The sequence below is a fragment of the Sinocyclocheilus rhinocerous genome, unplaced genomic scaffold (genome assembly GCF_001515625.1).
Source record: "Sinocyclocheilus rhinocerous isolate Xijiao unplaced genomic scaffold, SAMN03320098_v1.1 scaffold926, whole genome shotgun sequence".
Taxonomy (NCBI): domain Eukaryota; kingdom Metazoa; phylum Chordata; class Actinopteri; order Cypriniformes; family Cyprinidae; genus Sinocyclocheilus; species Sinocyclocheilus rhinocerous.
In genome coordinates, this window is record NW_015648536.1 from 233,163 (window position 1) to 256,112 (window position 22,950).

General features: G+C 36.3%; 3 protein-coding genes across 12 annotated transcripts in view; all 3 read left to right on the plus strand.

The window, feature by feature from the left end:
• LOC107709842 (tenascin-like) overlaps positions 1-1,653 on the plus strand; it is a 34,652-nt gene extending 32,999 nt beyond the window's left edge. The window contains exons 23-24 of the mRNA XM_016514470.1: positions 75-238; positions 325-1,653. Coding sequence (XP_016369956.1) covers positions 75-238; positions 325-435 — 275 coding nt within the window. The 3' untranslated portion in view covers positions 436-1,653. The remainder of the gene's footprint in view (positions 1-74; positions 239-324) is intronic.
• A 450-nt stretch (positions 1,654-2,103) lies between these two features.
• On the plus strand, positions 2,104-4,192 carry LOC107709844 (beta-1,3-galactosyltransferase 1-like). The gene has a single exon (XM_016514482.1). The coding sequence runs from the start codon at positions 2,377-2,379 to the stop codon at positions 3,355-3,357; it is 981 nt and encodes a 326-aa protein (XP_016369968.1). The 5' UTR covers positions 2,104-2,376; the 3' UTR covers positions 3,358-4,192.
• A 632-nt stretch (positions 4,193-4,824) lies between these two features.
• LOC107709843 (dual specificity testis-specific protein kinase 2-like) lies at positions 4,825-22,403 on the plus strand. 10 transcript variants are annotated; one of them, XM_016514474.1, is made up of 11 exons: positions 4,825-4,893; positions 5,237-5,482; positions 5,932-6,037; positions 14,277-14,470; positions 15,552-15,673; positions 16,807-16,855; positions 17,693-17,842; positions 20,635-20,802; positions 20,912-20,995; positions 21,120-21,206; positions 21,340-22,403. In XM_016514474.1, the coding sequence occupies exons 3-11, from the start codon at positions 6,007-6,009 to the stop codon at positions 21,439-21,441; spliced, it is 987 nt and encodes a 328-aa protein (XP_016369960.1). In that variant the 5' UTR covers positions 4,825-4,893; positions 5,237-5,482; positions 5,932-6,006; the 3' UTR covers positions 21,442-22,403. The 10 variants fall into 10 exon arrangements, with proteins under 10 accessions (XP_016369960.1, XP_016369965.1, XP_016369962.1 ...); XM_016514475.1 differs by lacking the exon at positions 4,825-4,893 and adding an exon at positions 5,631-5,665 and having other exon boundaries at positions 5,015-5,482; XM_016514473.1 differs by lacking the exon at positions 4,825-4,893 and adding an exon at positions 5,015-5,149.
• Positions 22,404-22,950: the final 547 nt, after the last annotated feature.

The following is a 22,950-nucleotide window of genomic DNA, read 5'->3' on the forward strand; positions in this document are numbered from 1 at the left end:
TTTTTTTACTGAGCCCAAACTTTTGAAAAGTAGTGTATATGACTTTGTAATAATTTTGTAATGCTCTTTTAAAGGTGACTCAATGACGTATCACCACGGCCGTCCATTCTCGACCTACGATAATGACCACGATATAGCTGTCACCAACTGTGCTCTGTCTTACAAGGGAGCTTTCTGGTATAAAAACTGTCATCGAGTGAATATAATGGGACGATACGGAGACAACAGTCATAGCAAGGTACACATTTCATATGTGCTTTCTCACCTGTCTAACAATACACAGTAGAGACAGATTTAGATTGTTTTAAACTGTTTTATCTCCAGGGTGTAAACTGGTTCCACTGGAAGGGTCATGAGCACTCCATCGAGTTCGCAGAGATGAAGTTCAGGCCCACCAACTTCAGGAATTTTGAGGGAAGGAGAAAGCGATCGTAAACCAGTGCTCTCCAACTCGAACCAAGCAACCCTCCACTGCTGACCATTTGCCCCTTGTTTCTCCTGCATCCTCTCATCCCCTTCATCTACCAAAGTCACTGCCAGAAGCCCAGCCTGCTCTTCACACTCTCCTATTCATGGAGAACAAGTACAAAAAAGTTTTCACCCCCCATTCAAAGCTACAGTCCATACACAGTTGTGTGTGTACCACTTCTGTGCATGTCAATCTGACAGTAAACCAATAGACTCATAGTGAAGTGTTTAACATTACACACTGTGCCTGTACATCTTAAGCACACCAAAGACAGACACTCCAGTAACATCTATATGATACAATGCCTACGGAGAGGAGATTTTGAGTTTGGCTTGGTGCTTTCCAGTTTAAAAAATAATGATATTATTCTTTCTGTATATCCCATACAGTTACAGTGGGAAGAGTTGAATGTTTGTGTGTGGTATTTTTGCTTCAGAGCCTCTTCCCTAGCTAGGCTGTGAATTAGCCTCAACAATTATTTATCCTTTAACTTCTCAATTAGGGCTAGATGTTTAATGGCACACGGTAAAAACTCAGCATTTAATATGCAGGACTGCATAAAAATATCTAGTGGGGAGGCTCAGAGATTTTTTTTTCATCTCTTTTGACTGTCTGTGACAAATCTAAGTACCCATGCTCTCTGTTTTCTCTCTCCCACAACTCATGCATTCATCAGTTCTGAAGTGGTGCATTTCTGCAACCAGTACATACACAGTACTGCTAAGTGTTTATATGCACCTTTCGTCGTGTTTCCTGTACCCTATAACTATATGGGCATTCAGTCACAGAGCATAAGAATCTTGATTTGTTGATTGTTATCCTCTAAAAAAATTTTTTTAATGAAACAAAAGTTAAGGCAGGACCTATGTTCAGTCTTTTGTTTAAGTGATACTGTGTAATGTTCAAGATTCAGGAAAAGGAAAAGTAATGGCCAGGTGATTGGAATTATTGTAAACATAGCCTCATATGAAAGTTCTGTTTGCAAAAAATAATTAAGAATTAATATACAGAAATAAGTCTTTGTGTTTGCCCCTACCCTGTTTTCGACTTAACCACTGACCCTATACAATACCTGTGTAAATTATGTCTCGATTTGGTATTTGAATATTTTTGTTTGTTTGTTTGTTTATTAAATGGGTGTACAACAGGTGTTTCTTTGTAACCCCTCTTACAATAAAACGGATTTTGTTTAATAAATCACGTTTGCAGAGTGCGCTTATTTGGACACTCGAAACGAGCGTAATGTAACACAACTTTCACATGTTATTCAAAACCGGAATGTCCCATCTTGTCAATCTCTCTCGTTTTTTTGTTTTGCAATATGCGCTTGTGTCATTACTTCTTAAACGGCTGTGAGGGTTTACAACCAAAACGAACAGAGATGTTTTCCTAGTAACATCATGTGTTGCCAGATTGCGCGATGAAAATGCGCATAAATGCGTGGTGAAGATTTGGACATTTGTATTGATTCGTGTGGGTTTCTTTACCATTTTAAATGAACAAATTCAATTATTTAATCGTGAAACTCAAATCAAGCTAATATTTCTCCTCACTCAATCATTAAATCACTCATTCGCTTTTGAATATTCCAGAGTCATCTGGCAACTCTCAATAAAACACTCCCCCGTGATACTGTACATTGTAAATATTATAAATAACCTTTATAGCTCAGCTGGATTATGTTAAGCGTAAAGTCCACTTCTATCCGATAGAAAATGATAGTAACTTGCTTTAAAAATTGTTGAAGTTTAAAATACCTCATGAGAGCGATTCAAGACCTCTCAAGAAGGGTTGGGCAATTTAGCTAAACAAACGCGTACGTCTTAGGCAATATGGGCGAACCTGACATTCAAGTTTCGTAACTTTAGGCTACCTGCGTTTGTGGTGCAGTTTTATTTTGTTTAAATATGCGAAAACGATCGCGATATAAACTTTTGAAATACTTTGCTATAGCTGGATTAATAACATTTGTAGTTATCCTCGTTTTTAACAGCACAATACGGCCGTCTCCACCGAAGAAGACTCCAGCACCAAAAGAGCTCTATAACGTGATCTCACCATCAACATACAAATTCAATCTGAACCAGCCAGAACTGTGTGAGAACAGAAGTCCTTTCCTGGTTCTTATGATCCCAGTGACTCTCAAAGACACAGAGGCGAGGACTGCTATTAGAAGGACATGGGGTCAAGATGGCTTGATTCCTGGTGTGACCATTTTGCATTTGTTTGTCATTGGTCAGCCAGCACAAAGAGACCCAGTACTGCAGGAGCACCTTGAGAAGGAGAGCAAGGAATATGGTGACATCATTCAAATGGACTTTGTGGACAGCTACCATAATCTCACCATCAAGACGATGATGATTATGAACTGGATAGCCACTTACTGCCAGGGGGCCTGGTATGCCATGAAGATCGATGCAGATATCTTTCTCAATGTACGTTACTTGGTGGACTACTTGCATGACCAGAGCGAGTCCTCAAGGAAAGACTTCATCACTGGATCAGTCATCTCAGATGCTGTTCCTCACAGGGACAGCTTCAACAAATGGTACATCTCAGAGGATCTTTACCCAGACTCCTGGTATCCTCCATACGTGTCTGGAGCTGCATATGTCTTTTCTACTGACCTGGCCAGAAAAATATCCTGGGCCTCTAGATTTGTGCGACCGATTCCACTCGAAGATGTCTATGTGGGGTTGTGCCTACACGTCCTGGGTGTAAAACCAGTTTATGCAACAACATTTCTGGGATTTAGGAATCTTTTTGAGGTGCGCAGACTTAAGTATGAAAGGTGCACTTTTGCCAAGCGCATTATAGTGAATGGCTTTAACCCACAGAATCTTCTCCGCATTTGGCATGACTTTCAGAAGTCTTATTTTACATGTTGATACAACTGAAGTAACTAAAACTGTATTTGAAGTACCTTGAAGCTGCTAAACTTATGTGTAGTATTTGCTAGTACCATTCCTTTAACAAAGTTCACTTCAGTAGTGAGATCCAGCACTGGAACATATGCGAGGGAGAACAAAATATTGTTTTACTGAAATGGCCAAGAACATTTACAAAAAAGGGGGAGTAGACAGCTGTTGAGGTGTGGTATGTAGAAAATAATTACATTTAAGAGAAAAAAACAATATAGAGGGGGAAGAAGGGCATGTGGAAGTGGAAGAGGTTATGTAAAACACTTTCTTAGATAAACTATTTCAAAGACTATTTTTAATGCCGGCCGTGGGCCACAGACCTCAGGAATTATAAGTGATCCATCACCTATTTCATAGTGTTTTTATTCTTCTGCCTTCTGGAGGATGGCAGAAAAATAAAAACACTTTGAATTGGGTGAGAGGGGTCACATACTACCTGAGGAGGGAGGATTGGAGTCCTTAAGAAGAGATGAGATACTGCTGTGATATGTTCAGGATTTTTCTTTATAGTGTGAGTCCGTATAAATAGCAATCTCTTTAATCTGTTTTCAATGATTAAAAGGCAGCTTACTGGCTCTTTTATTTGTCCTTTTGTAATTACTTTCAATTTAGAAATCATACAGTAGCTGCCCTTACAGATATATCAGCAATTTGTTTTATTAAGCGGATTGCACTATTTGAACAAAGCATGATAGAGCTTTAGCTCTTTTCTTTCTGTACTGAAGTTGCACATATCATTTTAAAAGAGCTATTTACCACCCACGTATGAACTTTAAACAATAAAAATATTTATTTTTGATGGCGAAAAATACTTGTTTCTTCTGTGTATTACATTTTGAGATGCTGGTGCGTGATTTAAACAGAAGAGGGCGCAGTTTCACTAAAAATAGCGAGTGGAGGAAACGTAGCACTCTACGTACACACTTATGTTCTGGTAAGAAAATATTTATTTAAAGATGAAGTGGTTAATATTTATCTATTTACAATCAAACTACTTTCTATATGGTCACGTCCATTAAATTTACTGCTTAGAGCACAGAACTATTTGTGAGTTTGTTTGTATGAAGCAGAAATGGTCAACGCTGTCAATCATCACTTTTGCATTTACAGCCTGTGGTGCAGTTTGTGGCTGGAAATCGGCTGCTCAAACATAATAATAACCAAAGCATTTGACACACCATGGAAAAGTAAATTCAGGCTGTTTAATTATATTGGATGATAATTAAGCGCTGGGTTATGTTTGTTGCACAATATCATAATGTTGTGTAACAGCAGATTGGCAGAGTTAACTTACAAAGTTGCAGTGAGCTTCCTAGCCACACAGCGTGATTAAGCATAGGCGTTTTCCTGAGCCGTAGATGTGTCTCGTTCGTTTTGAACGAATCTTTTGAGTGAACGAATTCAGCTTATTCATATTTGTATTATTCGCCGGTCTCTTTCTTTGAACGAATCTCTGAGCAAATCAGTGTCTAAACGACTCGGAGAGGCACTGAACAATGACTGGTGAGTTGGTGACTGAACAATGACTGGTGAGTCTATCTTAAGAGTTGGCATTTGAAGGGAATCGCTTTTGATCCTTAAACTTTCTGTAGCATATTAAATTTGTTTACACGGCAAATGGCCACTAAATGAATCTATTTGGTCAAAGATTCAAAAGAATCGAGTCACTGAATCGAAATCCCCACCACTTAGTTCTGACTGAGTAAGCAGCTAGCTCACTGCTTTTGAAGCACAGCCACTTGCAACGGTAGACCTACAGGTGGGTGGGGCTGAACTCAACTATTATGACGTCATGGCAACTGGCTCCCACTACACACAGCCCATTAAACATGTATTTCTCATCTAGGCTATACCGCTTGCTTTAAACCCTACCGAGAAGCTGTCAGTCTGAAGAGGGCGGTTTCGTTATGCGCGAGGATTGTCGGTTTGAGTGAGTGACGGTAAATGAAGTCCTTCCAAGAAGCGCGGTACAAGCGATGCCACCGGTTTGTCTTCGAGTAGAACGTATTTGGGGGTTTGTAGTCGATTTTATTTGATCGGTGAGCAATCAATCAGTAGTAGCGGAGGTGAAGACGCCGGGGTGCTTTCTGCTGTGAGTAAGCGATTGATTTTTTATTTTTTTTATCGGTTACTAGGTTGTTATGCATCTTGATGAATTTCTAATAGTTTTGTGTGTGTTTGAAGTAATTGTAAACTACACGTGCAAATGTAATGTTTAAAACATTTCTGCTTACTAACAGCATCTCGCTCCATCCATCCGTCCACCCACTCATCCGTCTGTCATTTTCATGTTCTCATTTACAATTTTGACTGATAATATGCTGTGCTACAGATATAAACTATTTCAGACCGCTCTCTCTCTCTCTCTCGTTCTCTCTCTCTCTCTCTCTCTCAGTGTGCAATGTAATTTAATTTAATTTAATTTGTTGTTTTATAAAATGTCATGTCGGTTCAGTGTGTTGTTTTTAAGTGTTTGTGTTACAGTTCTGTGCTTGTGTCTCTGTTCATGGTTGCTTCTATGTGTGTCCTTTTTCCTCATAGCTTCTGTCATACAGGCTCTTCCCAGCTTTGTCTGTGTTGTGTGCTCAGGCGGACCGCCCCTCCACCCACCTCAAGATGCACATGAATAGTTTATTAAACCAGTGCAGTAAGTAAGAATGCTTAGGAATTAATCAATGTTTTTGTGACTACATGAAACAGCTAGCTTTCCATAAAGACATGCTGCTGCATGTGCATTAATTTGCTCTGCTTAATGCATGGAATGCTTAAAGGGGTCATATGATGCGATTTAAATTTTTCCTTTCTCTTTGGAGTGTTACAAGCTCTTGGTGCATAAAGAAGATCTGTAAAGTTGCAAAGACTAAAGTCTCAAATCCAAAGAGATATTCTTTATAAAAGTGAAGAGTCAGCCACGCCTACCTAAAACGGCTCGTTCTAACACGCCCCCACATACCTACATCACGATGTGGGAAGATTTGCATAAAGCCGCCCAAACGATGCAATGCAACACGTAAAAAGACAGTATAATTAATTCATTATAATCCCTAATTATGTCCCCACTGGATGCAACAAATGCCTCGTTTATAATGGCTTTTAATGTTTTTGTCTCGTCGTGCCGGGACAAGGCATCACAATATGGTAAGGGGCGTAACATTTCCGTCACACACTTGAGGTATTTGGCCAATCACAACGCACTGGATAGCTGGCCAATCAGAGCACACCTCGCTTTTCAGACCGATGAGCTTTGTAAAAATCGACTCGTTTCAGAAAGGCGGGGCATAGAGGAGAAACAATAATGTACAGTATGTGGAAAATAATGTGTTTTTTTAACCTTAAACCGCATAAACACATTTCATTACATGAAATACACAAAATAATGTTCTTTTTAGCAACATCATATGACCCCTTTAATGAATTGACTGAGATGTCTAACTCATTAGAGGGGTTTTATAATCTGCACTTGGCATTTCTCATCTCAGTATGGCTGGGAATAAGTTAGTGGATTCACATTGAGAATGCCTTGAAGAGAAGCATGGAGAATAGATGTTCAGATTTGCTCTAACACTCTTGATCTTGTGGCCATGGTCAGGGTCTCATTAATCAGTGTTTTGATGTTGTCTCAGACAAGGCTGTTGTATATTTCCATGTATAAAAATATAGAAGTAGTTTTTAGTCCGTCCCATACAGTGTTTTTCCATAGAGTCCATAGTTAAAAATATTATTATTGTTTCTGGTATTGTGCTGTCTTTGCTTTTGATGGATATTAGTCCACTATTTTTTGTTCATGAGGGTGTATATCGTTCAGTCTGTGCCCTTGTGTTGACGTAGCTGAAATCCTCCCTGCCCTTTGGTGTGAGACAGGAAAACATAGTTTTCCTCCTCCATCTACTTCCAAAAGTACACTGCCCAGTTCTGTCTCTCTCATATAAAACACCACAGGACTTAGAGAAATTCTAAAAATAATAGCCTCAAAAGTACTTCTTCATTCCACATATACTGTCTTGTTTGTCTTTCTAAATATGTTGATGCATGTTGAGCACAGACTTGTGAAACACAAAAATTTAATAAGTCAAAGTTGAGGGTAGATTAAAAAAGAAGCAAACCTTAGAAGATAAGATGATTTGAGGAAGTGCCTGATGTTTATGTTGATCAAACCTTGAGATGTGCTTGGAGTCCAGTTGCATGCATGACAGTGACTGATATCTTCTAATAAAATAAAAACAGTGCTTGCATACAACTGGATATGCTATGGTTGATTCTAAAATGCCACAGCAGCAATTACATATATATATTATATATTGTCGTTCAAATGTTTAGGATCAGTAATTTTTTTTGTTTGTTTTGTTCAGCAAGGGTGCATTAAATGCTGTTCTTTTGAACTTTCTATTCATTGGAGAATCTTGAAGAAAGTATAATGGTTTCCTCAAAAACATTAATCAGCAAAACTGTTTTCAACTTTAATAATAAGAAATTATTCATGAGCACCAGATCAGCATATGAGAATGATTTCTGAAGGATCTGAAAATTTTGCTTTCTTCATAGGAATAAATTAAATTTTAAAATGTATTCAAATAGAAAACAGCTATGTTAAATTGTAATATTTCCAAATATTGCTGTTTCTGATTAAAAAATGCAAGCTTAATGAGAATAAAAGACTTATTAAAAAAAATATTTAAACTTTTGTTTTGTCAGCTCCAAATTGTTAAAAAAGGGTATATATAATATTTCAGTGCTGGTTGATATACTTAATGTAGTTATCAGGATTCAGAAAATCTGATATCTAGTTAGTTAGCTTTAGTATATTTTAGTGTCTGTTTTGCAAAGAAGCAAAATTATTCTTCCCACATCATGTTTATTTTTACTCTCACAGAAGCTAAGTCTTTCCATGCTTTAGCTTTGACATGATATATCACTGACATATGAGTTCAGCAAAAATACATTCTTATGATGGATCACAGTTATATTGTCACTGTTTGCAACTGCAGCCTATTAAGCAGCACATCGTTGTGACAAAGCAGTCTTTATTCAGTTATTGTTAGGAAACTAGATTTCTCCTGCTGTTCCTTTGATCGATTTTTCCCAGACAGGTGGGCTCCGGTCTTAACAAACTCATTACAACTAGCCATCACACCTAAATTGCTTAAAAAATTGAGTTTGTGCATGCACGCATGTGAGTTTGATCAGTTCCATATGCTGCGTTTGGACGTGCAGGAACCAGTGCTCCCAAAACTCTAAGAAAAGACAGACAAGAGATGGAAAAGAGAAAGGCATCAGCAAGACTTCTGACATTTTTGATGTTTGGTATGCCACTGTGCTGAATGTTGTTTTGTGTAGAGAAAGAGAGTGGGAGAGAATGTGAGGGGGAGATCTCTGGACGTCTGGAGTGATGCCAAAGCTCTCTCTTCTCCAACAGAACCAGTCTGGAACAGACTAGAGCTTCTGCCCCTGCAGTTCACACCAATCCCAGCAGCCACATGAGAAACCGTGTGTGGAGAGAGAGAGAGAACTTGTCATGATGTGGACAAAAGAATGCAAAAAAACAAATGCATGGCATGTTGTGCGTACATGCTTATTATAGTGTGAGTAGTGTGAATTTCATGACTTGAACATGTGATCTACTCACACGTTCTTATCACTGTCTCATTTCTGTTCTGGTCTGGACGTGAGCAAGTTCAGGACTTTGTGTCATGCTACTTCTCTTGCTACTGCCTCCTTAAGAAGAATAGCTTCTGCTGTTATATTCCTCCACAATTGTTTACTGCATGGTACAGTCATACTGACATACAGTCATACTGTACATGTAATAGTATAGGGCTCTGGTAGATCTGCACCTATATACAAAAATGTTTTTCTCTTATCAGTTTGTAAAAGAAACCATATAGCAAAAGGGTAGCAAAGGGTTCTGACCTTTACAACATATTCTATACTCAAATAAAAAATTAGGTCAGTGTTGTTATTGTTAGTTGAAAAAAATAAAATATAAATATTAGATGAAACTTAAATGAAAATTAGAAATTTTGTCTTGGCGACTAACAAAAATAAAATCCATTTAAGTATTAAAATAACTAAAAACAAAAGAAAAAGAAAGCTAAATAGAATGTATATATAATAACTGAAATTAAAGGGAAATAATAATAATAATAATAAAATAACACTGGATAAGTCACAAATCTAAAATCTAATTTAAACTAATATCTAAATTTGGACATGCTTTTCACATTTCTGCCCTTTGAAGGTTGTAAACATGCCACATGCTTCCTGTTCTGATGTTAATCAGTGAATCACATCAAATATGGAGTGTTTATGTGATGCAAAGAGCAGATCTGTGACCCTTGCAGAGGAGAGTCATTAGACTAATAAATAATGCTAATGAACTCCATGTTGCTGCCTGCTGCATTATCATGATAAAAAAGATCAAAATAGATCAAAATAATTCTCAGATTTGTGCTTATACAAGACCTGAAGCTGTGGTTTTGTAGTTTATTAACAATAAGTAGAAGCTATGAATTACATTAAAACTCTGAAATACCACACGTAGATTTTTTTAAAATAAATATAATTTTATAAAAACATTATAAAACATTAAACAACTAGTTTTAAATTTTTTTTGGTTTATTGTTTTATAAGAGTTATAAATTATAATTTTTTATTTTTAAAAAAATCTACGTGTAGTATTTCGGAGTTTTAATGTAATTCATAGCTTCTACTTATTAGCTCTGCGTGCTGAAGCATCAGTCTTCCTGTAAAAGTTGAGGGTTGATTTCCTCTCGTGTGCATGTGAAGTCGGGTTGCAGCCTTGTGACGGCATTCTCTGACGTGCTGCGCACTGTGTAAACTTTAAGTCAGTGTCTCCCTTTGACCCGCATATTTCACAAACCCTGAGTCTCCTCTACAGTGCCAGACGTCAGCTGCAACTTAGATGATTAGATGTTTCCTCTGAGAGTAAGTGTGAGGTTGAGTCCACTTTCATTGGTGAATTTTATCACTGCAGTGTTAACTTGTGGTTTTTGGCTAAAACTAAATCAGTTTGCATGCTTGATCTATAGTGTGTTTTTTCTCTCTTTTTTTTTTTCTCGCATACTTTCAAAATATATACTGTATGTGTGTGTATTTATTTATATATACATAATAAATCAGTACACATACATATAGTAAACAAAAACTTTTATTTTGGATGCAATTAATCACGATTAATCATTTGACCGCACTAGTTTTTGTTATTTTTTATTATTGTTTTCAGAATATATCATATACTCAAGCTTCACCGGAGGTCAAATGTTGTTTTGAATGCTGTTATTCATGTAAGCTTGCACAAAAAAGTCCAGATTTACTGAAATTACATTTTTTTTATCGTTCTGGAAATAAATACAGAAAACACTAGATGAAAAAGACTTTGAGTGAAACAGACAGAGACCTGTCAGGATTACACTCTAAGCGTTTTGCTTTTTAGTGAGTTTGTAAAACTGAAAGGGCTGTGATTGTGCATCTGCTGCTGGAAACACAAAGACCACATGTGTGCGCTCTACTCATGATGAATACTGCTAGATGATTCCCGAGGGTTGTGTAAGCGTGCCACTCTGTGCTGTTCCCCAGCAGCAACATTGGCCTGTGATGACAATCCCCATTGACTTCAACGCCCTACTTTATTCTCAGTGTCTCCCCAACATGGAAATACTGATGCATTAAGTTGTAAACACAGGTCTAGACTGCAAATCCTACATGCACAAAGTGTAAACTGACTCACAATAGATTGTGTGTGTTATCAGATATTACACCGTGATGACACACAACACGTAAAGTTAAAGATTACTGTTTTACTTTGCTGTAAGGTCTGTTTTTTTTTCTCCAGAGGCTGAATTTGTGCAGTTTTTCAACTTACTGCTCAGCCTCACAAGAAAACCACAGTGATGTGTGACCATGTTGATTCCATGTTGCAAATATCCTGTCTGGGTTTAGATTTCAGACGCCCACCATATACACAAGCACACTACTGTTCAAAAGTTTGTGGTTGGTAAGATTTTTAAATGTTTTTGAAAGAAGTCTCGTGCTCATCAAGGCTCAATTTGTTTGCTTAAAAATATAAATGAAGAGTTCAGATGCAAAAGCCTCTTAAGTGCCATCTGAAATTTTCATATACTGTAAAATCAGGCTCCTATGTTTAGGTTCAGTTATTTTACTCTAATGGCAATGTATATGTCCTTTTCTATGCAATTAATGTGAAATAACTGAACATAAATATAGGAGCCTGATAAAAACGCTCATTTTAGAAGAAAATTCCAAACGGCACTTAGAGGCTTTTCAAATGCTTATATGCTTAAAAATACAGTAAAAAACTTGAATAATATGAAATATTACAATTTAAATGAAATTGATTCATTTGCAGTGTCACAAGACACTTCAGAATTCATTCTAATAGGCCTACTGTATGCTGTTTTGGTCCTCAGGAAAAGATGCAGTAAGATCCAGGCAGTCGAGTAAATTACTATGTCAGAGATCAATTTTAGAAGAAGGAATAACAAATGTGTTAAATAAAAGTTATTAATACAATAAAAGAATTAAACTCTAAACAAAATTAAGATCTATTTTATAGTGGTGTGTAGGGATATGCCGGTATCAAATTTTCATGTTGCGATTAATTGCTAATGCTTTTAGCACGGTATTCGGTATTATCACGATATTGCAATTTAGTTAAAAAATTACAGATTTTGAAATTTTATACTGTAATAAATAAAATTGGCGCTGTGATGAACATCATAGCAAATACACAAATCTGAATGGCTGTTTAAATCATTTAAACACGACAGAAAGTAGTGCAGCTGCTTTGTTTACAGGGTTTCCGGGGTAACGGCTGCATTTTGTAACGGTATAGGCCTATGTATTCGTACCGAAAATGTTCGCATGTGTAATGAACAGATACAGCATTGTTTTAACCACTGCACAAATTGAGCTTCATTGGAAACTTCCACATATTGTTACTTTTGATAAGAAACAAAGTCTCATCTTTCAAATTATGTCAGTTTTTTTCAGGAAATTCAAACAATAAATGCCGTTTTGACGCTCTTTGGTGAGGCGTGACAGATCGCTAAACGCCTCAGCTTAAACGGCTGCACAAATAAACATGAATAAACATCTCATCATGCCTCATGTAATCACACAATCAGTGTTTCAACCACGGAAAGATGTCAAAACAAAATGCAACCGCAAAAAAAAATGCAAAAACAAAAATCGCGTAGCATTTATTTACATCAGGCAAGTCATCAGTGTCCACAGCTCATTAATTGGCTACAGAAATTAAGTCTAGAGAAGAGCATTTTGTGAAATATTAGACTATATACTTATTATATTTTACTTTACCTGTTAGTGATGTCTTAATTATTTGATGTGTTTAAATAAATCTGTTATGAAACAAGTTATGACAGCCACTGTGAAAATGAATATATTTCAACAACAAATAGAAATTTAGTAATTTAGAAGTTAATTTAAAAACTGCATTATGTGCAATTTACATGATTGCATACAATTTTTAAGTTGAGTGTTGATTATTATATTTAAAAATACATAGTAATTAAATTTAAGTTTGGGCTCTGTTGTTAATTGTAACCCTATAGTAATGTAAAGGGGCTCACTATAGTTTAGAGCATAAGCTGGGGTAGATTTTTATCCCTAGTTAATTTTTAATTATTATTTAATTTATTTAAAGAAAGAGCTATTTGCTCAGTAAACCACTGCTTATTTTTTTTTTAAAAAGAAGCAATTTTATGTTTAGTTTTTCCCCCCTGCTGTACCGAAAGCAAACCGAACTGCAAAAGAAGCAAAAAGGAGAAGAAAGAGTAAAGAAATAAGCACAAGGAAATATATATATATATATATATATATATTATTTTGCTGTTCCTGTTTCCTTGCATATATACATTCAAATAGACTTTATTCCATTATGTCATATGTTGTTCTTCTAATGACTATAGGGCAGATCAGGCTAGGTCATCGTGACCTGTCAAATGTTGCAGTTAAATATAGATGTGTGGTTTTCAATATTGAAATATCACATCTTAAATTACAAAAACACAGTGTCTAGAAAAGAACATCTCGTAGTGTTACTGACTAATTCTGAGAAACATTAGCACTCGGGCAGTAGTTGAAATATGTCCAGTATCTAACAAAACACCAGTAGCAATACAAATAGTACATCTTGGATCAAAAGATAAACATAAATATTTACATAAAGAGTAGTAAATATTTAAATATGAATATTATTATCTATTATTATCAGTGCTGAAAAAATACAGTTGTGCTGCTTAATATTTTTGTGGAAATTGTTATATTTTTCAGGATTCTTTGAAGTTTGGAATGACGTGAAGGCAAATAATGACAGAATTTAACTTTTTCCACAAACTACCTTTTTAAATGCATCTGTACAATATGTCTCAATAAACCCAACAGTAAACTGCAGTCTTCACCTTTTGTCTTAATTGTTTGTAAGTTGTTGATGTCTCATTTCTGTTTCGATCAAGAACAGTTGAATCTGTCCTCCTCTGCATGCTGTCCACGACTATTTTAAGACATCTTTTATACCCTGCCGTGGCAGACGAGAGCCTTCCTACTCATTGAGCTAATCGAGTACTTGTGAGCTTCAAACCCGAGCTTCACTTTCATCTATAAACGCTGCTGCCTTCAGAAACCAGCTACTAATTTTTAAAGCTTTGTGCTGGCTAAATAATTTCTGAGGGTTTTTACAAAGAATTATTTGATTTAAAAGATTATGAAAGTGTTTTTCTGTAATTGTAAAACTTTTTAACATCCCATTCTCCCTCGGAGTTGTTTGAAAACACTTCTCGGGAAAGCTTTGGTGCTTTTCTCAACACTGTGTTTGTGTGGTGGGTTCTCAGCAGAGATCTCCAGGATGTGTGAGGTGGACGTTTCGTCTGAGCCCACCAGCCCGACGCTGTATCGAGAGTCTTCTGATACATACTGCCATGTGGACCGCTGGCAGAAGCTACGCACAGCCGTCCGCAAGCTAGAATTCTGGGAGAACTTCACACATGAGCTGATTGGCAGTGGCTTCTTCTCAAAGGTTTACAAGGTAACAGTTAAAATATCTTGAATCTGATGACATGAATCTGTAAGTGATATCTAAATATGCAGTAAATAATATATGTACAGTAAGTGCTAAGAAATTTTTGACAGATTTGTCTCCTTGGTGCTTTAACACATTGGCTGTTGAAAAATGTTCCCACAACAAATAAAGCAGTGTAAAATGAAAGTAAATGAAAGTCTCTCAGTGTGTGTTGTATGTGTGTGTGTATCTTAATGGCACTCATACAGTGCGGTATTGTAGTCCTACTAATTAGGACATATTTTACAGCTAAGCCCAGTTTGAGGTGGCCCCCGTGCCGGAGTACACTATAGCCATTAATGGGTTCCTGATGAGTCCCTGCTGTGTAAATTACATAACCGATGATTGCACAGCTCAACCGTCCCAGCAGTTCTGTCCCTTCCTGTATATTAACATGGAAGTGTTTTTCGCTGTGATTGTACTTTAGAGAGAGAAAGGAATGTTTGGCACCACTTTAGAATAAGAACCAATTCTCACTATTAACTAGTTGGTTATTAGCATGCCTGTTATTAACATATGTGACCCTGGACCACAAAACCAGTCTTAAGTCGCTGGGGTATATTTGTAGCAATAGCCAAAAATACATTGTATGGGTCAAAATTATAGATTTTTCTTTTATGCCAAAAATCATTAGGATATTAAGTAAAGATCATGTTCCATGAAGATATTTTGTACATTTCTTACTGTAAATATATCAAAACTTAATTTTTGATTGGTAATATGCATTGCTAAGAACTTCATTTGGACAACTTTAAAGGCGATTTTCTCAATATTTAGATTTTTTTTTGCACCCTCAGATTCCAGATTTTCAAATATTACAAAGCACATATTCTACATGACAATATTCTACATCCCTAATCCTACCTAATACCTTAATTTAACAGCTACCTTACTAACTATTAATAAGCAGCAGCAAATTGGGTGTTTATTGTTAATGGTTTGTTAATAGCGAGAACTGGACCTTAAAATAAAGTATGACCAAATGTTTTAATACCACTTGAAGATTCATTCCCTATTCTGTTTTTCATTTTATTTCATTTATTTTCAGGTAATACACAATACCACACGGAAGGTGATGGTAGTAAAGATCTATAAGAATGATGTTGATCAAGACAGCATTGTACGAGAAATCAGCCTTCTGCAAAAACTCTCACACCCCAACATAGTGAGGTAAGCCACTTATTAATGTTAATTAATAACTCGTCATAAACTGTAACTCTTATTTATTTTTTATTCATCATATATGTTTATTATTTAATACGTTTCTCATGTAACTCCATTATCTAAATGCCTAATAGATGTTCAGGCCTATTATTTACACTTTCCATTCTCATGAAGGTTTATTTGTACAGTATGCTATGTAGTTACACCACCAGTCAAATGTTTGGATACACCAGACTGATTTTTTGTTATCTTCAAAACCTTTTAATCGGCGGCATTTTGCTTTAAGTTTTGCAATGAGTTTTTTGTTTTGTTTTGATCAAATTAATGAATTTGATCACAGAATTGTCTGCTGGTGTTTAAAATGTATCCCAGGATGCACCTCATGAAGCTCATGAAGAGTGTGCAGTGCTGCAATCTAGACAAATAGAGGCTTCTTTGAAGAAGCTAAAATATAAGATGGTTTTAATTGTTTTTTTGGTCATTTCCAAACTTCCTTTTGTGTTATTTTAGAGGTTTTTGCCCTTGTTAGTATTCTAAAACAGTTAAACAGTAATAATGAAGAATGAGTAGTAGGTGTTTCCAAACCCCTGTAGAGATGTACATGCTAGATACATACAAGACTGTTTGTACAGGTTACAAGTCACACTAAGCTCTGTCCAGCACAGCGCTCTTAAACTGCTGTTAATCTTGCACTATGACGCGTGTTTGTCTTAGCAATCTCAGAATGGCTTTTTCCAGTGCGTTGCGGAAGGACAAAGCCATATTCAAAACTGCCTGTGCAGTGTTAATTTAACACAGCTTTCCAGTTACTGCCAGCTGTCATCACCTCAGTACAGATGACAGTCATGTTAACCCATGAACAGAACTGCTGAATGTGACGGAAACCGCATGAGGTCACCATGACACACTGACATATTACATTTACTGCTTAACTAATTCATGGTTTTCTAATATGTTACTAAAAACATCAAGTGAAAACCTGAACATCGTTTTAACATCAAATTGACCTAATTTTCAGTTTCTGCTCAATTGTTGGGCATTTGACAAATGACAGGGGCTTTGGACTGTATTTAGGCTGAACCTACTTGACAAGGCAGATTTAGGGAACGGCTCATAACCTCCCACATCTCTTTTTCCAGGTATCTGGGTATTTGTGTCAAAGAGGACAAGTTGTACCCAATTCTGGAGGTGAGATCTCTGTTTTCTCAGCCTCAAAACTAAAAAGTTTGTTTCGCAGTTTGAGTTTATTTTATGCATTAGACTGTACAATTGTACAGTTAGATTTTTGAAATATCATATAGATGTGATGCTTTGAAACTGTACACTTGATGGGCTCAACAATAAGAATTTTTCTGCTTTTCTTTTAAAATGTTTTATGTGTCAGAAAATATATTTTATATTTAGCAAAAGATAAAAAATTTACTACCAATAAATAATTACATGTGCACATTTTATAAAGACATACACAATGAAATTAAATTGAAACATATGCTGTATTTTCATGTATATTAGTTACATAATACAACATTATATAAGAAATCAGCTCCCTAAAATCAGTAGCAGAAATGAGTAATACATTTAAAAATGTTGCCAACAACAGCTCTGTGTTTCATCTGCCATGGAGCGAACAATTATGAGCCTTTACCAGGATTATTATTATTATTTATTTTATTTTATTTTACAGTAAGGTTTCATTTGTTAACATTAACTAACAATAAATAAAACTTCTACAGAATTTATTAATATTAGCCTAAATCAAAAGTTGTAGCTAACATTAGTTAATACACTATGAACTAACTTGAACAAACAATGAGCAGTTTTTTTAGTAGCATTAACAAAGATTCATAAATTCTTTAATATACATGAACGCATTTACTAATGTTAACAAATGGGACCTTATTGTAAAGTGTTTTTTATGTTGTTATATTTGCCCCAGAGAGATCCTTATTGCTGAGCCCTGCACATATCAAGAGCAATAAAAGTGTATATTTGTTTCATTCCCTTACGGACTGTTTGTCTGTACAGTATGTTAGTGGAGGATGTTTAGAGGAGCTGTTGGCCAGGAAAGATGTGCCTCTATGCTGGAGAGAGAAAGTAGAGCTGGCCTCTGACATCACCAGAGGGATGATTTACCTCCACTACAAGAACATCTACCACAGAGATCTGAACTCTAAGGTACAGCAGGACTCTCAATAACACACGTCTTTAGTGACCAACTGAGTGATGCTTTGAGAAGTGCAGTGTGAAATGGTTTATATACAGTTCCTCTGAGTAATCATCAGATATTAGAGAATGGCTGTCTAGTCTTTACATGGAATTCTCCCCTGAGAAATACAGCCATAGATGTTTGCGTGAGAGTGTCATTGGTTGCCAGGATTCACACAAGTGCTCACCAAACCTGGGGTGAGGGGCGAGGCAACAAGGCTAGTCCATTGTAATGGTAATAAACTCTCCCACTCAGTCTTTCTCTCTCTGTCACATACACACACTCTCCCTAACCCTTCCCATCTCATTTGAAAATGCACAAACAGTGTATAGGCTCGCAGATCCTATACCCCCCCTTTTAGTTTTTAGCCAGGCCTCGTCTCTGTGCCACTGCCTATTTGTCAGCCATTCAGATATGAACAATGGCCAAACAAAAATGCCAGCCACACAATGTACACAATCGTGACGTCTAGCACTTTGGTTAGTAGGACCATCGATTGGTTTCCACTGCACTGCAAGTTGGCAGAAGTTGGTATGACTATGGGAAGTTGTGTCAGAAAATAGAAGCTATTAAAGGGTTAGTTCACCCAAAAATGAAAATTAGCCCACAAGACTGGTTCCCTGAAACTGGTGTTTTTAAGTACTTGCATTTGGAACATTAATTAAGAGGGGGTGAAAGGGTTCACATGCTGAATAGCATAAAATGTCACAGAACTACAAGATCTAAATATGATCTTCTATGGTCCGATTAAAACATTTATTGTATGTTTATCTATATGAAATCAACTGTCTAAAAATGTTCTATATGAAAAAAAAAAGATTCATATATATATATTAAAAAAAAATTTTTTTTTCAACAACAGTATTATTTTAGTGTCATTGAGATACTATTATAAGTTTTGTTAATATTTTGAATCATTTTTTTATTTTTTGTTTTTATTTTAATTTTAGTTTTAGTGTTCTTGTAAATTTTTATTTCAGTATTTTAGTACAATGGTGCTTTGGCAAACAAATACATATTTTACTAATTAAGTAATGAAAATGTTGTTTATGGTTTTAATTAGATTTTAGTTTTATTTAACTATCATAACCCTGGACAACAGCAGCTCTAACTTTTCTAAGTGCAAAATTATGAACATATACCAGTATCGTATTTTTATCCAAGCACTTGATTTTTTAACAATTTATTTTATTTTATTTTTTTTACACAATATTTCCTTATCATTATAATAATTATATATAATTACTAGAATTAAATTATTATAATTGTATGGTTTTTTGTTGTTGATTTTATGTTGAATCAAACAACCTCAGTGCCTTTCTTTCAAACCCACCCATTAGCTGCATAGCCAGAGGGTGTTGCAACACTTGGCATATGCATGAGTTACTAAGTTCTAAATTTGGAGACTTCTAGACTCGGGGCTGTGCTTAGAGTTTCTTAGTCCTATAATCATAGGTCAGTTTTTGGGATGGAGGCTTAGCTGAGGTTTCTAATTCAGTCCAGATGCAGAACTCACTGTTGTATCCATCAGCACTTTCTGCTCCAAGAGTCCCACTGGTCTTATGTAACGTCTCGGTTGTACCTGGATTCCCCCTGCTCTGGTCAGCCTCAATGTTTCCTCATTTGCCTTTCTTCTAAAATAACAGGCCATTTTTATTACACCGTCAATCATTTTCCTTTAAACTGAGTTTTCAGACTACATGGTAATGTTTTTAGCCATGACACATCATCACTAGAGACATTCAAACTGGAAGCGAGGTATAACATTGCATATTGGTACCCCTGGAGTGCTAGAGATGGAGGAGAGGAATTGTAGGCGGTCCGGACCCTTTGGCAAGGTACAGGGTCAGCTGAATAATTCATTAAATGGAGACGGTGATGATGAAAAACGTCTTTCATTTGAGCCTGGGTGTTCTGCTTCAGCCGCCAGGCACATCGTCTCAGAAGAACATTACAGACATGCTACAGATACTAAACCACAAAACTGCAAACATGCATCTTATTTATGCTTGTATTGTATTTTTCTTTATCTGTATTGCATTTAGATGCTTATTAATTCCAGTTTACATTCACACAAAAAGTCCACAAACAAGTCAGTCCGCACAGCTTCAAACTTTGAATTTGGTTTGTGTTCATTTGGAAACTGTAATATTAATGTCTGCCATATGAAGGTTATTTGGTACTAGACAAGTTCAGATTTCGGAAATGCTATGTAAGAGTTTTTGTGGGAGATTATAATGAGTTTAGAAACGTTCTGCTGGTTTTTGGCGCCGCCATTTGGCAGAGGACAGCACATTCACTTCAAATAATTTTGTAACCCAAGGCACAAGTAGTGGTTTTTTTGCATGTCTGTATCTGGTATATTTTTAATGAATTATATGACATTATTTAAAAAGAAAGAAAGATTAATTCATAACATGCAATTATTTATTAGCGAAAATGAAGCGTATATACAGTACAGTTTAAAAGTTTTGAGATCAATTAGATTTTTTTTAAAAATAAATTAATACTTTAATAAATTAGAAATATTTTTGAGCTGCAAATAAGCATATTGGAATGATTTCTGAAAGATCATGTGACACTGAAGAATGGAGTAATGGCTGGAATAATATTTCACAATATTACTTTTTTACTTTATTATATTTTACTGCATTATATTTTATAGTCCCAAGAGTGAGAATAAACCACTAGTAATAGTACAAAGAGACTAAAAATACTCATTTTGCATCAAAACATCTTTGTGTGTTTGTGTCTCCAAAAGAATTGTCTAATAAGGGTGACAGCGAGAGGCAGAGAAGCTCTGGTTACTGATTTTGGTTTGGCTCGAGAGGTGGTTGAACTTCCTGCAAAGGACAGAAAGCTTTCACTTGTAGGCTCTGCTTTCTGGATGGCCCCTGAGATGCTGCGCGGGGAGCCCTACGACCGCAAGGTAATGGCTCAAAAATACAGAGCAAGATGTGAAATGTTGGTCTTATGTACGTGATGTTCTAAAGCATTTTCTAGTTCTCACCTTCAGATTTTGCTTTATTTAACGCTAGGTGGATGTGTTCTCTTTTGGAATTGTTTTGTGTGAAATTCTGGCTAGGATCCCAGCAGACCCAGAAATCCTTCCAAGAACACAGGTGATCAGAAATAGAATTATTGACGCTTTGGAAATGCCAGAAAATATTACATCCAGTATCAATTTTTTACAAAACAAAAAAAACCTACTGTCCACCTACACATTTATGATTGTGTGTGTTGCAGGACTACGGCCTGGACGTTTCAGCATTTGGGAAAATGGTCAGTGAGTGTCCTCAGCGTCTTTTAGAGTTGGCAGCCAGCTGCTGTCTGGTAAGTGACCTTGTTACCTTTCGTGTATATCAAATGGACACACATTTCCTCTGTCAGTTATGCCTAAAAACTAACAAATCCTTTGAAAAAGGAAGTAAAGTGTTACCATTGACTGTTGTTGCTTCTCATGCAGATAGAGGCTTTCCGAAGACCCTCTTTCTCAGAGCTTCAAGACGAGTTGGGTGAAATCGCTGAGACTTTGGAGGCCCCTCATAATGATCTCACCACAGGCTGATCTGCGGCACATCCTCTGGTATCCCATCAGCCCTGCGAATGGACACAAGCAGCTGGAGTTCTGTACATAGACTTAAGCACACTGACAAATGCAGCAGAACTGCAGATTTCTCTCTGGGCTGTTTGCATTGAAAGAGCAAATCAAGGAAAAGGTCGCTATTTATTATGAAGTAACTAGATGGCCTACAGTTCAACTCCGCACAGCTGTACATAATATATACTGTGCAATATATAGTAATAGTATGCCAAGATAAATATTGTATCAGGTTCCAGCTAAAGTGTTTAGCTGTTGTCATTATTTCAAAGCTACAGATTTTCAAACCTATTGTTATTCTTGTTTTGTATATGAATCATTTTATATTGGAAAAACAACCCTAAAATAGGTTTTGAGGCTTCAGATAACCATTGAGAAAAGGACTAACTTGGGGGTCACAAGTTTTAAATAACCAAATAATATTTTCATAGGCTTCAGTATATCGATAACTTGATTACATTTGTACAAGAGAAATTAATTTATTTTGGTACCAACTGCCCAAATAGGAAAAAAGTGCATTTGTATTGCTGACTTTTTTGAAAAGCCACATATTTGAAAAATGAGTGTACTTTTCGTTATTTGAAAAGCAATTTATACAGGAGCAAGCACTCAACTCATCACTTGTGGTTTTGCCTCCACTGAGCTGAGCTGCTGATCTTTGGAAATTCTCCATAAGACCACCGCAGGATGAGGCCCGTTTCCTGCCTGCAATGGCCTCGATGTTGCTTCTGCAGTGTTCCCATTGTGGATTGTGCCGAGTGTTTGTGAAAACAGTTCTTCTTTTCAGCATTCAAACGCTTAAATGTTTCATGTTTTAACACTTTTTGTCCATTTTAGTTTACTTGTTTGCCATGTGTTGTGAATTTCAGTACTCACTATGTATCAGAAGCGCCAGATGGCACCAGTCCGACTCCAATAAACAGTGACACCAAACAGTTTCTCTGGACATATTATTGGCTGTAACTGAATAAGAAATGTGAGATTAAATGTTTAAGACCATCCTGCTGTAGTATTCTGAAAATGTGTGCAACTTGAGCAAAAACGAACACTCTGTAATACTGAAATCAATATTCCTCTCTAATTTCAAATGCGTAACTTGGCACTATTGATTTGTATTTGTTTTTAATATTTATATGTAAGTTCTGCTTAGATGTTATTTCAGTTTCGTTAGGCTCTAGTGAATTGCATGTTGAACATCGTTCAAGTTAACTCATCTACATTCTGTGCCTCAAAGAGGACGCTTGAGTTCTTGGGAATCTTTTGGTGAGAACTATGTCACGCTAACCTCATATCTCTGAAACAAGCCTGATGTCTGTGTAGTCTGAATCCTCCTGTGGTTTGTAGTGTTTTTGTAATACAGTACATCATGATATAAATAGAGAAAAGGAAGCGAAGTGAATGGTGTGTATTTTTCAAATAAAGCCATCGAAAATCTACTGTTCTTTGTACAGGAACTGCACCATTAGCATCAGGATT

Excerpts from the sequence above, each read along its gene's own strand:
- LOC107709844 (XM_016514482.1), top strand. The coding sequence starts at position 2,377 with ATGCGAAAACGATCGCGATATAAACTTTTGAAATACTTTGCTATAGCT.
- LOC107709843 (XM_016514474.1), top strand. The coding sequence starts at position 6,007 with ATGCACATGAATAGTTTATTAAACCAGTGCA. Across the intron at positions 14,471-15,551 it reads TCTTCTCAAAGGTTTACAAG|GTAATACACAATACCACACG; the intron begins GTAACAGTTAAA and ends ATTTATTTTCAG. Across the intron at positions 20,803-20,911 it reads GGGAGCCCTACGACCGCAAG|GTGGATGTGTTCTCTTTTGG; the intron begins GTAATGGCTCAA and ends ATTTAACGCTAG.